The sequence below is a fragment of the Pseudorasbora parva genome, chromosome 11, assembly GCF_024679245.1.
Source record: "Pseudorasbora parva isolate DD20220531a chromosome 11, ASM2467924v1, whole genome shotgun sequence".
In the NCBI taxonomy this organism is placed as follows: Eukaryota; Metazoa; Chordata; class Actinopteri; order Cypriniformes; family Gobionidae; genus Pseudorasbora; species Pseudorasbora parva.
The window spans coordinates 2886042-2902712 of NC_090182.1; the positions used below are offsets into that span (position 1 = coordinate 2886042).

Below are 16671 nucleotides of genomic sequence, written 5' to 3' on the forward strand. Positions count from 1 at the left end.
CAAGGAAAGACAGGATGCGGAGCTTATCATCATGCTCATTGTACAAAGGGAAATCTTCTCCAAAGAGATCAATGATCTTAAGTCACAGAGAGAGGTGACCAAAGACAAAAAAAATAGGCTGTACCGACTCAATCCCTACTTAGACCACAGGGGCATCCTTAGAGTTGGAGGTCGATTAGAGCATGCTTCCATGCATCTACACATCAAACACCCAGTCATCCTACCAAAAAACAACCACATAACATGGATATTGATTGATCACTATCACAGACAAGTGCAGCATCAGGGACGTGGCATGACCATAAACGAGTTGAGATCAAATGGCATCTGGATCCTTTGATGTAGTCAATTTGTGTCATCAGTCATCTACCACTGCATCAAGTGCAGAAGGTTTAGACGTCACACTGAGGAACAAAAAATGGCAGACCTGCCACATGAGAGAATGGAGACAACTCCTCCCTTCACGTATTGTGGGATGGATTGTTTTGGTCCATTTTACAACAAAGAAGGTCGAAAAGAGCTGAAATGTTATGGACTATTGTTCACCTTCTTTTGCTCTCGTGCAGTGCACATAGAGTTACTTGACAATCTCTCAACTGATGCATTTCTCAATTCACTCTGTCATCCCGAACACTTGACAGTTCATCCTTACCGACCTACCTTTATGAAGTGATGGCAATCATAAACAGCCGACCTATGACAGCACACTTACTCAGTGACCCAACAGGCCCTCAACCTCTTACGCCCAACTTACTTCTGACAATGAAATCCTCAATAATCTTGCCTCCACTGGGAGATTTCGTTAAGGAAGACCTCTACCTCCGCAAGAGATGGCGTAGAGTCCAATACCTTGTCAATGAATTTTGGCACAGATGGAAAAAGGAATACCTGTTGAGTTTACAACAAAGACAGAAATGGCACAAGAAAAAGAGAAATGCAAAGGTCAATGATATAGTAATTGTACAAGACGACACTGCACCCAGAAATGAATGGAAGCTGGCTAAGGTCACCACTGTGTTCATCCCGCTGAAGATGGATGTGTGCGGAAAGTTAGGTTATTGATCAGCGACTCAGCATTAAACGACCAAGGAAAGAGACTCAGCAAACCAGTCTATCTGGAGAGACCTATCCACAAGACAGTCACATTACTTGAAGCTGACTAACATAACTTAAACTTACAGTAATTGCATACACATAGTTCATTAGTTGAAATTATAATGTGTTGCTATGTGGATGCTGTATGGGGGTGCTCGCTATGATAAGAGAGATATGCTGCGGTTTGTGAGCCTGCTGTCTGAATATCATCAGAAGATTATAAAGTTATATACAAGTTTGTCAGTAAAGCGTCAAGAAGAAGCACACTTTAAGTTTACCCTCTCGAGTTCATGCGGCCAATAAGGTATATTTCTCCATACTTGTCATTTATTTGTGTTATGTGACTGTGTTTGTAACAAGCTGATTGCGATACTTTACATTGCATACATTTATCTTTTATTCTTACTTTTATAGATGATTTTGTTTAGTATTGTCTGTAAGTATGTCAAGAATGTAAGGTTAATTTACGTTTCTGTGTTGTTGTTTATTTATACCAGTTCTGACGGCAATGCGGAAATGTGGCCATACGAGAGCATGTAAAGACATGTTTGAAGATTTGTCAACGAATAAATGCCCGTTAAAACCCAGGAACGACTTGAGCCTTTATTAAACCTTGAGGGGAGTAACAAGGTTGGTAATTCAACATTATTTCAGTTAATGAAATACAGGTATTTACTGTAAATTTAGCTTAAATCTGTAAAACCTAAAATGTTGCTACCGTATTTTTTACAGTGAAGTTCTGGCGACCACAGCTGCCAATTTTTTTTACCGTAAATGTTATGGGGATTTTTTTACAGTGAACTCTTAGGTTGGCCTCTTGTATTAAGTCGTTGATTCAGGGAACAGTGATTATTTAACACACACTCCACTCCAAACGCCGTCTTCATTTCAAAAATACATTTAGTTTATTAAACACAGCCAAGCATTTCTAAATTCAGTTCATATTTCCAAGAAATTAAAATCCAAGCCAAAATAAAATTGCCCCAAATTATTTTTATGCTTTTCTTTTTTATTTTATGAAAGTTGTAGTTTACTGACCCATGCTTGAGATGGTCACACCACAGGACAATTCTGAGATTGGGCTCAAAAATGTAAAGAATCAAAAGACAAAGCAGTTTTTATAACAACAGGTCCATGTAAGACAAATAAATTTTTAACGATTTACTGCATTTTAAATGATGACAATACTAATTATATTCATTTTTATCTTGTGTGACAGTGAACATGTCACATCACATTAATAACCCATTGATCTGGAAGCAGAATCAGATTTAACTGGGATTTTCTGCTGTAATAATCAGTTTAACTGGTAAGATCCTCAGAGGGGAAGTTCTGCAGAGATTATATAAGAATGGAAAGACAGTCTCAGTGAAGGACGTCCTGACTGTGAGTAAATGTGTGTTAGTTACAGGATCAGAGAATGACACTGTTCCTCTGTCATAGTCCAGCTGAACTCTCACACGCTGAAGCTTCACTTTAACAGGAAAGACAGTTTCAGGTTGATCTGGGGATTGAGAGCCGTATTTGCTGTTCCAGTACCACACACGCCAGACATTAGACTTGAAGAAATCCTCTCCCTTCCTTTGGCTTGATGCTGTGGTTATTCCAAGACTCCAGCCTGTACTGTCACCGACCTCCACATCCCAGCAGTGTGTTCCTGAGTTAAAGCCCTCAGATCCCAGGACACACAGAGACCTGTCAAACCTCTCTGGATTATCAGGAAGTGTTTTATCTCCATCACTGAGCGACACACTGGTCAGATCAGACGAGAGTGTGAGACGAGGATTTGCTGTGTTTGGATCAAGAGTCAACGGAGCTGCAAAGAGAAGAACATCAGATTACAGGATGAAATATGATCAGAAATATAAATATAAAACACATATAAAGACTTTCTATAAATCCTGCTATCATGACACTGGTCTCTCAGTTTCTGTCAGAATGGATTGAGGCTTCATGTTTAATATCATATTCAATAAACACTATTGTATCCTAATACATGTTGGGTACAACGGGGCTAAAGGCTCCACGGGCTAAAGGCTCTTTGATTTGGTTTTCCTCTAAACCATTAGATGGCACAAAAACTTGTCTCAGCACTTGCCTCTCCAAAACAAGATGCTCGTGGAGATTTGTCTGATCTTTGAGGCGATCTCAGGCAGCAGCGCAAAGTTGATCCTGCACTCATTATCTAATATTTGATGTTTTTAAAAATGTTGTAGATTTAAGTAGCAAATACAAGGTGCAATAATTATTATAATTTAATATTATTATTATTGTTAATGTTGTCAGTTTTGTTCAAGGTAATTAAAGCAACAGTTTTTCAATAATGGTGGAATATGTAAAAGTATGGTATTTGGGGTAAAGGCACCATATTTAACATGATAATAAACAGCTGCTGACTTTTCCATTTGTTGACATGACGGTTAGATTCAGATGATAATTTTCATATATTAAGCTGGGTGTCCACCTTAGAGATAATTACCATATTTATAATGAAACCATCATATTTAAAAACCATCATATTATAATAAAATATAAGTTCCCTCTCAGGGAACTCGAGCTGCGTTGAAACGCTGTGTGAACGCCTCTGCGTGATTGCGTCATGAAGCGCGTGTCGAATCAGTCCAACCGGAAGACGGAACGTCATAGTCGGGTGACGTCATAAACTGGAAACTATAAAGCACCCGCAAACACAAACTGAAACTAGCTTCTGTGCCTTCAGTAAGTGATCTGTGTGAATTTGTCTATTTGGTGTTTTTGTCTGTCCTTAGTAGTGAGACTAAGCAAGAATTTTCCACCTTTGTTAAATATATAGATATTTTATAACATAGAGAGAAAAGGAAGAAAAAATGGCGAGTGAACAGCAATTCACTAGATGTGTTCATCCCTGCCCTCGTTATATCATGGGTGGGGATACACATTCTATGTGTGTTGTCTGTTTGGGAGTGCAGCATGCCCAGGCAGCTCTCGAGGGGGCTGCTTGTGAGCGGCTTCCACTAAGAACGCTGCGCTCCCACCGGGCACTCTTCGAGGAGGGTGCCTCAGCTCGTGTTCCCCGCGGCTCGGGTCCCGCTGTTGCCGAGGCAGAGCGGGGGCTTCAGTCGTGGGGTTCACAAATGGATCTCAGAGAGGGGTTTGAGATGGGCCCAGCCTTATCTCAGCCCTCACCTGTGAGATCCAGTGCCTCTTCTTGGGGTTTGGAAGCCCGCCCTGCGGTTTCTTCCTCCCCGGGCGGGGCACCGGTGCTCCAACTATCCAGCTCTGAGGAGGTGGACGTTGAGAGCATCGCGACTGTAGAATCGCCACTTCAGTCACCCGCTGGTGAGGAGCTAGTTGAGGTGCTCACGAGGGCGGTAGCCAGGTTAAATATTGACTGGCCAGTTGAAAGATCGGAGCCTCATCATAGAAAAAGCAAACTTGATGAGTGCTTCTTACCGTCCCGTGCGGCAGAGCCTCAACATCGGGGCTTGCCGTTTTTTCCAGACCTTCACGCCGAGGTGTCTAGGTCTTGGAGAAAACCGGCATCATATAGTGTTCAACCCACAAACATCCACGTATAGTAATATACTAGGGCTGAAGCAATATGGTTATGGGGCGATGCCTAAGGTCGAAGAGACGCTTGTGAGCCATCTCTCGCCTTTAGCTGCATCGTCCCTAAAAGCCCCGGCATTACCCACCAAGCCGTTAAAGACAACGTCGGCGTTGGTGGGTAAGGTGTATAGGCTGAAAGTCAGGCCGCGGCGTGTCTGCATACTATGGCTATAATGCAGGCATACCAGGCCGACTTGCTGAGGGATCTGGATGGCAGAGATGAAGTGGGGGGAGATGTCATCAATGAGCACAGGCAGTCAGCTGATCTAGCTCTCCGTGCCACCAAGGAGACGGCCAGATGTGTGGGCTGATCTATGGCAGCACTGATGGCCACGGAGAGACACTTGTGGCTCAACCCCACTGAAATCAAGGAGAGGGAGAAAAGCTTCTTGCTTGATGCGCCGGTATCTCCTGCTGGCCTCTTCGGTGACACAGTACAGATGATCACCGAGAGGTTTCAGGAGTCTAAGAAACAGGCGGCAGCGCTCAAGCAGTTTCTCCCTCTCCACGTTCAGGTCCCAGGGACTGCGGCAGCACAGCAGCCAAAGCCGAGTACGAGCTCCTCACACCGGGCGCAACAGAAGCAGAGCTTCACGGCCCATGCTCCCCCTCAGAGAGACTGGGAGGCGGGGCGGCGCTCGCAGGCGAGGCCTTCAAGGGGTAGGGCTGATCTGAGGACAGTCCTTATCGCCAAGAAGGCCTCGTCGAAGAAGTCCTGATGCCAGACGGGTCAGGACGATGAGGGCATTCCCCTCCTTCGGTGCCCTCAGGGGGCCGCACTGCCAACTCCACCGCAATGTCGGGGCGCAGACGGTCTCCGCGGGCAACCCGAGGGCGGTCCGCCCCCTCCTCGTAGGGCATATGAGCAGTCAGGTCAGGTGTTCCCTGCCGGATCGCCACTTCAGGGCACTGCACTTGGTGTTCAAATTACACCAGAGGCCAGCCTCGAGAGGCTGGTTCCCTTAGTAGATTTTCTAGACGAATGGAAAGGTCTATCAAATATATCTCGTTGGGTCCTGCAGATAGTAGAAAGGGGGTACGCGATTCAGTTCAGAAGGCGGCCACCTCCTTTCAGTGGTGTCCTACCCACAGAGGTGGGCCCGGAGCAGGCTCTGGTTATGGAACAAGAAGTAGAGACTCTTCTGCGAAAGGGGGCTATAGAGAGGGTTCCTCCTCCGAGCAGGGAGTCTGGGTTTTACAGCCGTTACTTCATTGTACCAAAGAAGGATTGAGGGTTGCGCCCAATCTTAGATCTGCATCTGTTAAATCGTTCTGTAGCGAAGCTCAAGTTCAAGATGCTTACACTCAGACAGATCGTGTCACAGGTCTGGTCAGAGGACTGGTTTGTCACTATAGATCTCAAGGACACCTATTTCCATGTATCCATCCTTCCACATCACAGGAAGTTCCTGAGGTTTGCCTTCAGGGGAGAGGCATACCAATATCGAGTACTTCTCTTCAGTCTAGGACTGTCACCCCGCACCTTCAGGAAGTGTGTGGATGCAGCTCTGGTGCCTTTGCGCCTGCAGGGCATCCGCATACTCAACTAAATCGACGATTGGTTGATTTTGGCTCAATCAGAGCAGTTCAGCATTGAGATGTTGTCCTTGCACATATGACGAGGTTGGGGTTGAGGCTAAACGCAAAGAAAAGTGTGCTTTCTCCGGCTCAGAGGACCACCTTTCTAGGCGTAGTATGGGATTCGATAATTATGCGGACGCAATTATCGCCGGCACGCATAACAACAATCTTATTGGCGACGAAAGAACCGAAGCTAGGCCGATTTGTCACTGTAAAGCTGTTTCAGAAACTGTTAGGCCTCATGGGAGCTGCGTCCAACGTGATACCTTTTTGCCTGCTGAATATGAGGCCACTGCAGTGGTGCCTCAGATCCAGGGGGCTTTCCCTAGGGGGAACCCGCTTTGCACGATCGATGCCTTCGTGCTCTGGTCATGTGGAGAGATCCTCGGTTTCTGTCCCAGGGACCTGTGTTAGGAGCTCTTGTTCGTCGCGTCACGCTAACGACAGATGCATCTCTCACGAGTTGGGGGGGTGACCATGAGTGTTTGCTCGTCCCAAGGTCTATGGCAGGAATATCAGCTGTTATGGCACATAAATTGGCTGGAGATGCTGGCTGTGTTTCTTGCTTTGAAACACTTCCTGCCAGACCTTAGGAGACATCATGTGTTGGTCAGGTCAGACAACTGGTCACCTATATAAATCATCAGGGGGGTCTGAAGTCTCGCCCCTCGTACAAATTGGCAAGTCAGATCCTCCTGTGGGCCCAAGGGAAACTGCGTTCAATCAGGGCAGTGTACATCCCGGGAGTCCTGAACCAGGAAGCAGACATACTGTCGAGGCAGGGGCTGAGGCCCGGGGAATGGAGGCTCCACCCCGAGGTGGTGGAACTCCTGTGGTTGAAATATGGGAAAGCAGAGATAGATCTGTTTGCTTCGGCAGAGAATTCTCACTGCCCTCAGTGGTTCTCTCTGTCGCATCCAGCCCCGCTGGATGTCATGGTACAGGAGTGGCCGAGGCTGCCCCTGTACGCTTTTCCCCCGATTGCTCTGCTTCCGGGAGTTCTGGAGAGGGTCCACCGGGACAGGGTCCATCTGCTGTTAGTGGCTCCGTACTGGCCGACCAGAGTTTGGTTTTCGGACCTAATATCCCTCTTGGAAGGCTCTTTGATGGAGATTCCGACCAGGAGGGACCTTCTCTCTCAAGCGGGCGGGGTGTTCCTTCATCCCCACCCGGAGTTATGGAAACTGTGGGCTTGGCCTCTGAGGGGGCCCAGCTCGTAGAGGCGGGTCTCTCGGCTGAGGTCGTTGAGACCATTCTTCACTCCAGAGCTCCATCCACGAGGAAATTATACGCACTAAAGTGGAGATTGTTCTCCACGTGGTGCAGAGATCGCCAGTTGGACCCAGTTAACTGCCCGGTTGGTACAGTGCTGGAGTTCCTGCAGGAAAGGTTCTCGGCAGGGTTGACCCCCTCCACAATAAAGGTGTACTTGGCGTCCTTAGCTGCTTTCCACACTCCTTTGCGTGGGGTTTCTTTGGGGAGACACCCGTTAGTTACTCCTTTCCTTTGTGGTACCTTGAGGCTGAGGCCGGTAGTGCATTCGAGGGTCCCAGCCTGGGATCTGGCCATTGTGCTTTAGGGCCTATCTGTGGCCCCTTTCGAGCCTATAGAGGAGGTGTCGGACAAGTTACTGACACTAAAAACTATCTTTCGTTTGGCCATTTCGTCTCTTAAAAGAATTGGAGACATTCAGTCCCTCTCGGTGGGGCCCTCATGCTTAGAATTTGCAAATGGGATGGTGAAGGCTTTTCTTCATTCCAGACCGGGTTACATCTCTAAGGTCCCTACAGGACCTAGAGGTCCTATCACTCTTCAGGCCTTCTGTCCTCTGCCCTTCGTGACGTCAGACCAAGAGAAACTCAATCTGCTTTGCCCAGTTAGGGCATTAGATGCCTATGTCCACAGAGCTGCCCTGTGGAGAAAGGCTGACCAGCTGTTTGTCTGTTTTGGAGCTCTGAAGAGGGGTGCTCCAGTATCCAAGCAGAGAATGAGCAAGTGGGTGGTCGAGGCCATCTCACTTGCTTATGAGGCGTCCGGACAGCCGTCTCCCTTGGCTGTCCGGGCCCATTCTACTAGGGGTATGGCTGCTTCTAAAGCACTGTTGTCGGGGGCTTCCCTCCAGGACGTTTGTAATGCGGCAGAATGGTCCTCGCTGCTTACCTTTGTCAGATTCTACGAACTTGGCGTAGAATCTACGGTTGGGGCGCAGGTGTTGTCGTAGTCGTGTGTGCTGAGGTTTCACACATACGAGCACTTGGTCCTATGGCGATGTGGGTATAAGCATTCTCAAAATGTTTCGACGCAGCTCGATTTCCCTGATAGGGAACTTCTCGGTTACGTATGTAACCTTAGTTCCCTTAAAGGGGAACGAGATGCTGCGTCACCCTGCCATACTCCCGGCATGCCCGTGATCACTTACTTCAGGCTTTTCCAAAGCTGTTTGTGTTCACGGGTGCTTTATAGTTTCCGGTCTATGACGTCACCCGCCTATGACATTCCTTCTTCCGATTGGACTGATTCTACACGCGCTTCATGACGCAATCACGCAGAGGCGTTCTCACAGCGTTTCGACGCAGCATCTCGTTCCCTCTTCAGGGAACTAAGGTTACATACGTAACCGTGACGTTATTGTTGCCACTGTAAATATATATTAAATTATTATGGGATCTCCTTCAATGCTTTCAGAATCTTTACTTATTTAAATTATTTTGTTTCTATATTTTTCAGATATATTTCTATATTAACATATTTTAATGACAGCATATTTATTCATCAAAAATTAATTATTTTATTCATCAAAATAAAATCTGATGATCTGATGATCTTCTGAAATACAGTTCAGATTCACTCAGAAACTAGAGTGATTATTAAATATATTTCTATCAGATGTTAATGCTGTGTGTGTTTCTATCTGAAGGATGTTTTGCGCTGGTGTCAGATCTGCTGAGACTCACTGTGTTGGACAGTTTCCAGCATCTTCTTCCAGACTCTGGACCGCAGGTTACCCAGATAACGGGACACATCAATCAAAGCTCCAGAACTCATCCGTGGATCCGGCTGTGGGATCTGGACTCTGGAGGAACATTCAGGAGTCAGAACTGCAGTGAATTTGAGTTCAGATCCACTGAGAGAAGAGATACGAGCAGCTCACTCACCTTTCCATTGAGGCGTTAAAGTTCTGGAAAATATAGAGTTTGAAAACATGTTAATCTCTTATCAAACACTCTCATTGTCAGTGAGTCTCAAGTTGTTTTATGCTCAAAGAATGAAGCCAGATTGATTGGTCACCTTTAGAAACGAGACGTCATTGGCTTTCATCGTCTCCTCCATGTCTCTGATTGTGTGTGAAAGAGCTGAGATGTGTGTGTTCATCTCCTCCAGCTTCTCCTTCATCCTCTGCTTCTTCTGCTCCTCTTCCTCCCTCAGTGCAGTGATTGTAGCTTCTTCTTCGTCTCTGAGAAACTGATGAAGCTTCTCAAACTCTTCTTTAATCTGACGCTCTGTGTGCTCAGCTTGAGACTGAAATCACATCACATTCACTTCAGTCAGCTCTGTGAACACACACTCCACTAATGTCAATAATAAACTGTGTGTGAATGTTGAGTGTTTGACTCTTTACACATCCTCACCTCGATGTGTTGGATTGTTTTATCACACTCTCCTTTAATTTCTTCTCCATGTTTGAGCTTGTTTTGTAAGGACGTCAGCGCTGTATTAAATTCCTCCTACAGGTTAAGATGAAAATATGTGAAACTGATGAAGCTTTAAAAGGTTTAAACATTGTGTGTTTAGATGTTTTTATTGTTATATTAATATTTTTATGCTGAATGTGTTAATCTCAGAAGCATTTGTGCCTGAAAATGGCAGGACATATAATGTTTAATTACAAATGATGAAAATCAATAAATCATGTTTTCACCAAACAAATGTGTTTTTTTGCAATGGGCAATTCTTAATTATTATATCTATGCAGTTGTAAATGTGTGGTTGTACAAATGCCAATACAGGAAGTGAAAGTACACTATATTGCCAAAACTTGTGGGAAGCCTGCCTTTACTTGCACATGAACTTTAATGACACCCCATTGTTAAGCCTTAGGGTTTAATATGGAGTCGGCCCACCCTTTGCTGCTCTAACAGCTTCAGCTCTTCTGGGAAGGCTTTCCTCAAGGTTTAGGAGTGTGTTTATGGGGATTTTTGCCCATTCTTCTAGAAGCTCATTTGTGAGGTCAGGCACTGATTTTGGACGAGAAGGCCTGGCTCTCAGTCTCCGCTCTAATTTATCCCAAAGCTGTTCTATCGGGTTGAGCTCTGGACTCTGTGCAGGCCAGTCAAGTTCCTCCACACCAAACTCCTCATCCATGTCTTTATGGAGCGACGCTTTGTTTTCTCCTGGCGTTCTCCTGGCGACCGCCAAACCCAGACTCGTCCATGGGATTGTCAGACTGAAGCGTGATTGGTCACTCAGAGAACACGTCTCACTGCTCTAGAGTCCAGTGGCGGCTGCTTTACTCCTCTGCATCCCACACTTTGCATTGCTCTTGGTGATGTAAGGCTTGGATGAGCTGCTCGGCCATGGAAACCCATTCCATGAAGCTCTCTACGCTGTTCTTGAGCTCATCTGAAGGCCACAGAAGTTTGGAGGTCTGGAGCTGTTGACTCTGCAGAAAGTTGGTGACTTCTGCGCACTGTGACCCTCAGCATGCGCTGACCCCGCTCTGGGATTTTTTCGTGGCCTAACACTTTGTGGCTGAGCTGCTGTTGTTCTCAATCGCTTCCACTTTGTTATAATCCCACTAACAGTTGAGCGTGGAATATTTAGTAGTGAGGAAATGTCAGGAATAGACTTATTGCACAGGTGGCAACCTTTCTTGGTACCACGCTTGAGTTCACTGAGCTCCTGAGAGCGGATCTACTAGTCTACTAGTCTATTGTACACGCAAATATTACTGTGTGTTTATCACTGTATTTAGCATGAAATGAGAGACATTTGTCTTACCTTGTAAGATGAAACCACTTCACTGATGGGTCTGAATGTGTGTTTGGCATGTTTCTCTGAGTCTATGCACACGACACACACAGGCTGTTTGTCCTCCAGACAGAAGAGTTTGAGTTTCTCACTGTGTAAACTGCAGATCTCCTCAGACTCTGATGAACGCCTCTCATTTCTCTCCTTTATCAATGAATCACACAAGTTTTTTAACTCTAGATTAACTGGAGGATGGCCTTTTGAGGATCTTCTCCTGCAGACGGGACACTCCTGAGTTTCCTGAGTTTTCCAGAACTGTTGCAGACACTCTTTACAAATACTGTGACTACAGGACAGAAAAACAGGAACCTTGAAGATTTCAAGGCAAACAGGACAAGTAGGATTTTCAACAGATTTTGAATCCATTTCCTCGTCTTGTAAAAGATCAAATAATCTACAATTTACTTTCACTTTCTAATCTTTGCTTTGAAAAGTTATTAATTACAATAAAAAACTAATTCAGAAACACACAATAATCCTAATATAAAGTGTCCTCCTCTGTTCTTCACAGCTCTGACTCGTTTCAGCTTTCAGTAAAAACGAAAGTAAGAAATAATAAGACTAGTCTCTTCCTGATAGGGTTTGTAAGAGGGTGGAGTTTCTGGTGTTACATAAAGTAGAATGTTTCTTGTGATGGGTAGGTTTAGGGGCTGTGTGTGTGCGTGTGTGTGTGTGATGGGTAGGTTTAAGGGCTGTGTGTGTGTGTGTGTGTGTGTGTGTGTGTGTGTGTGTGTGTGTGTGTGTGTGTGTGTGTGTGTGTGTGTGTGTGTGTGTGTGTGTGTGATGGGTAGGTTTAGGGGTAGGGGCAGTGTAGGGGGATAGAATGTAACAGCTTTGATAAATAAGCTAAAAAAGCGATTATGCGTTTTGATAGCACGCCAAAATGGCATACGAATTGGCGTGTCATACATACCCCATTTCATGAGATCAGTCTGGGAATAGAGAAAAGAATTCTACCACTTAGCGCCTCCGGCGGACATTTCACCCAAAAAGTGCAGGTAAACGTACCTGGAGGTACAAAATTCGGGTGTTGCAAAAATGTCACGTATTTCCAATGAGCCTGGGTTGGATTATTCAGTTGTGTCTCATTAAAATAAATGGAGATTGGTCGACCGGGCCATAGGAGTTCTGAACAGGTCGATTCTGGGGTTGGCAAACAACTGGATTGTGGGTGGAGCAAATGATGGAAGGAAGTGACGTAGATAGTAGAAGGGATTTGGATCTGGAAGGAGAAATGTTTGATCAAGGTAAGGAGGGATCTAGAAAAGGTAATTGGACAGTAGTAGAAAATAGGAAACGAAAGAAAAAAAATGGAGTCCTATGTCGGGTACGGATAGTGAAAGAGAAAACGGGGCAACTAGAAATAAAAAGGAAGCATATAAAGTACTGATGAAATTTACTTCAGAATCGGTGAGTGCAATAAACACATTAAAACAAACTAAAGCACTGAAGGAAAAATTTGGAAAACATTATGTTTCTGATGAGACAATAAAAGCCAATGTTACAGAGGCATCCGTGAGTAATGATAAAAGACTGAAAAGTGTCAGAAATAAGGAAAGGATGGATAGTTTGTCAGTCATGTTGCAATTTGATGAGGAGAAGTTACCAGCTAGAGTATTTCTTGGATATGTGAGTTATACGTCCATATATTCCTCCACCGCTCAGATGATACAAATGCCAGCTGTTTGCAGAGAGAAACAAAGAGATGCAGTGAGGATCAAGAATATGAGAAATGTGTTCAGGGAGTAAAGCAATTCTGAAAATACAGAAATACACAATGTCAGGATTATGGAGAGGGTGTCGTATGCTGAAGCTCTTAAAGTCAAGCAAGAACAAAAGGAGAACGAGCAAAGGCGAGCATCAGAGATGGAGAGAAAGTGCTTTGAGAAAGACATGCATAGGCAGGCAGTGAGAAGCATATGATCATAGACAAAGTCAAATTCGTTGCATTTATGGCAGAAGTTATGTTCAGCACAAACAGAGAGTTGAACGGAAAGGATAAAGATCATAATTAAGGCAGCTGAAAAATACTTGGATATTGAAGGAATTATAGATGAGATTAATGAAAAGATCAAACTACAAACATGCAAACATGCGGTCGATGTTAATGCTGTTGTCAGTTTTACGATGGAATGGCAGAAGTTTATTAGCTAATGGGCAAGAATTTAAAAAGTACATTGAGGAACTAGATAGTAAACCTAGTGTTGTGTGTATACAAGAAACTTGGCTAAAGACACAATTTAAATCTACAATACATGAATATAATGTCATAAGAAGGGACAGGAATGATGGAAATGGTTGAGTAGAGAAACATTGGAGACAAGTCGAGGAGCAGGTAGTCATAAATTAGTGTGGTGTGGAGACTTTAATGCCCACAGCACAAAATGGGGAAGTGTAAATAATGATCATAATGGGAATATTATAGAAGATATGCTGGAGTGGAGTAGTTTAATGTGCCTGAATGATGGTAAAGCAACAAGGATTGATGTAGCAGTGGTCATTATTCTGCAACAGATTTAACTTTAGTATCAGAAGACTTGGCTAGGAAATGTACATGGGAAGTGTTAGGACAAAGTACTATAGGAAGTGACCATGTCCCTCTTTGTTGTAAAATAGGATTAGAAGTGGAAAAAATAGAGGTAGTCAATATTCTTAGACAGAAGTTTAAAACTGCTAACTGGGAGGAATTTAAGGAGACACAGATGATAACAGTCCAAACATATTGATGATTATGACCAGCAGCCATATCACCCTGTAGCCCAAGACTGGTTTCCCACTGAAGCTAAGCAGGGCTGAGCCTGGTCAGTACCTGGATGGGAGACCAACTGGGAAAACCAGGTAGCTGCTGGTAGAGGTGTTAGTGAGGCCAGCAGGGGGTGCTCACCCTGTGGTCTGTGTGGGTCCTAATGCCCCAGTATAGTGATGGGGACACTATACTGACAAAGAGCACCGTCTTTCGGATGAGACGTTAAAGCGAGGTCCTGACTCTCCGTGGTCATTAAAAATCCCAGGATGTCCTTCGGAAAAAGAGTAGGGGTGTGACCCCGGCATCCTGGCCAAATTTGCCTATTGGCCCCTGTCCATCATGGCGTCCGAATCACCACCCTATTCTGATTGGCTTCATCACTCGGTCTCCTCTCCACCAATCAGCTGGTGTGTGGTGAGCGTTCTGGTGCAATATGGCTGCTGTCGCATCATCCAGGTGGATGCTGCACATTGGTGGTGGTTGAGGAGAGACCCCCCTTCTATGTAAAGCACTTCGAGTGCCTTGAAAAGCGCTATATAAATCGAACAAAATTTAAAAAAACATTTTTTAAATTAAATTATGCCATTTAATGATGAATTATTCACAGGGAGTCCATTTACACTCTCCAATACATCATCAGCTCATTCATGAATGTCAAACACTGGCCATGGATGAAGGTTTACTACCAGATTAAGCCTCTGCTGAAGACAGCCGAGACTGAGAAGGAGCTGTCAGGCATGAAAGATGAACTTACTTAATGCAGATGAGTATCACCTAAGAGAAGATGGTATCACCGCTGCACACAAAATAAATTCCAGGCCTGGTCCTCTCTCGGCTTTCGCTGCCTTCGCTCCTCCTTTTATGCTCCCGTCACTCGGCCGCAAGATGAGACCGGTGTGTCGCGCAGCTGGTATTCATTACCAATCGTCACCGGCCCACTCTCACGGTCCCTCGCCCACTGCTTGCCACATACCCCCATCGCCCCTCGCAGGCTGGGGGGCACTCCCGAGACTGCGCTCTACTCCCCCAACCTCTCCCGGGGGGGCCGATCACAGCGGCCGCGGCACCTGGGGGTAAGGACAGAGAGGCGAGAGAAATGGAGACGGGAGCACGAGGAGCGACAGAACGAGAGAGGGGAGAGAGGGCAAAAAGAAAGAAAGGGAAAAAAAATTTAAAAATCTGGTCCGTTTCCCTGACACACTGCCATTCGGCCCTCCGCCCGCCGAGAGGCTCTTCCTCGCGGTGCTGTGCGATGGCACTGGACGCTTGGTGGGCAGCTCGATCCTCCTCCGCCCCCTGGTGGTCGGCCGTGACTCCTCCTACTGAGGGAGCCGGCAGCGAGCCCCGCGCTCCCTGCTCCTCCCCTAACCGCCGGACGGCAGCAGGCTCCGGTTCACGGCAAGCGCGGTGACTGCTCCGCTCCCTCTCGGATGGCAGCCACCCCACCTCGACCCAGGGGCACGGCAGAGAGCTCTCTGTCCCACCTTCCTCGCTCCAGCACCACCGCCTCGGGCAGACCTCGCGGTATTCATTCATCCGCGCTGCCCGACCTCCTCAGCACCGCGATCCCCCTCAGCAGCGAGGGCTCTTCAACAGCATGTCCCTCTTTCCTCCCGGGTTTTGGCACCAGTGTAACTAAGTTCATTGATGGAAGGAAGGAGGCGGGAACCGGCGAACATTTAACAAACTTTTAATTCAAAATAAATAATAACACAAAAGTAAAACACGGGCAGCCCCGCACGGACGACTGCCCGCACATACACACACAACAGAACGTAAACGAAACATAACATAAATCCAGGCCTGGTCCTCTCTTGTCTTTCACTGCCTTCGGCCCTCCTTTTATGCTCCCGTCACTCGGCCGCAAGACGAGACCGGTGTATCGCATAGCTGGCACTCATTATCACTTGTTACCGGCCCGCTCTCGCGGTCCCTCGCCCAGTTGCTTGTCACAATGAGATAATTAAGTGATGATTGATTGTTAATGATGCACACCTGCTGTTAAAAAGCAGAATCACTAAAAGAAAGAGAAACACAAAAACGTAAACTGAATTCAGCCACAGTCTTAGATGAAATCAACTGAAGATAACTGACTTATTTTTACTTAGTTTTTTTATGTCACCATTATGGTGATAAGTGTTTTCTTTAGTTGGGCAGTTTGACGACTTTTTAATGTTAGTGTTTCTCTGGCTGCTGTATCTGGGTTTGCTATGGAAAGAAAACCAAGAGAAAACATGATCAGATGCTGTTGGCTGCTTGATGATCAGAATATGATCATTGTGTAGTGGTCATATGTAACAAGTCATATGTAACAATTTAGTTTGGTGGCTATGCTACAGTGACAGGTCGCTCTAAGCACCTGATATTGGAAACAGTGTCTAGGTTCGGTTACAGGAGGGTAAGAATCAAGGCACTCAAGACAAAGGCAATGAATGTAAATATGTATTTTGATTTGTGCAAAAAATATAAGCAAATGTAACACAATCACAACAACAATGAAATAAAAAATAAAAAAATGAAACAATTGTTCTCTTCAATCCCTTGTTGTTCTTTTAGATATCTTTTAAGCTCTGTTTACTATTTAAATAAATGGGGTGGCAGTGGCTCAGTGGTTCATGTAGGTTGTCTACAAA

The 16671-nt window shown here is 45.4% G+C and overlaps 1 protein-coding gene and 1 pseudogene across 1 annotated transcript; one reads left to right on the forward strand and one right to left on the reverse strand.

Annotated features, from left to right (window-relative positions):
* Positions 1 to 2022: 2022 nt before the first annotated feature.
* On the reverse strand, positions 2023 to 11658 carry LOC137092157 (nuclear factor 7, brain-like). The gene is made up of 6 exons (XM_067456418.1): positions 11263 to 11658; positions 9894 to 9989; positions 9553 to 9783; positions 9420 to 9442; positions 9219 to 9337; positions 2023 to 2911 (listed from the first exon to the last, which is right to left on the reverse strand). Exons 1-6 carry the CDS (start codon positions 11656 to 11658, stop codon positions 2367 to 2369), a joined length of 1410 nt encoding a protein of 469 aa, XP_067312519.1. The 3' UTR covers positions 2023 to 2366.
* A 2368-nt stretch (positions 11659 to 14026) lies between these two features.
* Positions 14027 to 14143, forward strand: LOC137093342 (5S ribosomal RNA; annotated as a pseudogene).
* The last annotated feature ends 2528 nt before the right edge of the window (positions 14144 to 16671 follow it).

What these genes read in the sequence shown, in the direction of transcription:
- LOC137092157 (XM_067456418.1), bottom strand. Translation starts at nt 11,658, where the DNA reads ATGGATTCAAAATCTGTTGAAAATCCTACTTGTCCTGTTTGCCTTGAA. An exon ending in ATGACGTCTCGTTTCTAAAG is followed by an intron (nt 9,443 to 9,552) that starts GTGACCAATCAA and finishes TATATTTTCCAG; the next exon opens with AACTTTAACGCCTCAATGGA. An exon ending in TTTAACGCCTCAATGGAAAG is followed by an intron (nt 9,338 to 9,419) that starts GTGAGTGAGCTG and finishes ATGTTCCTCCAG; the next exon opens with AGTCCAGATCCCACAGCCGG.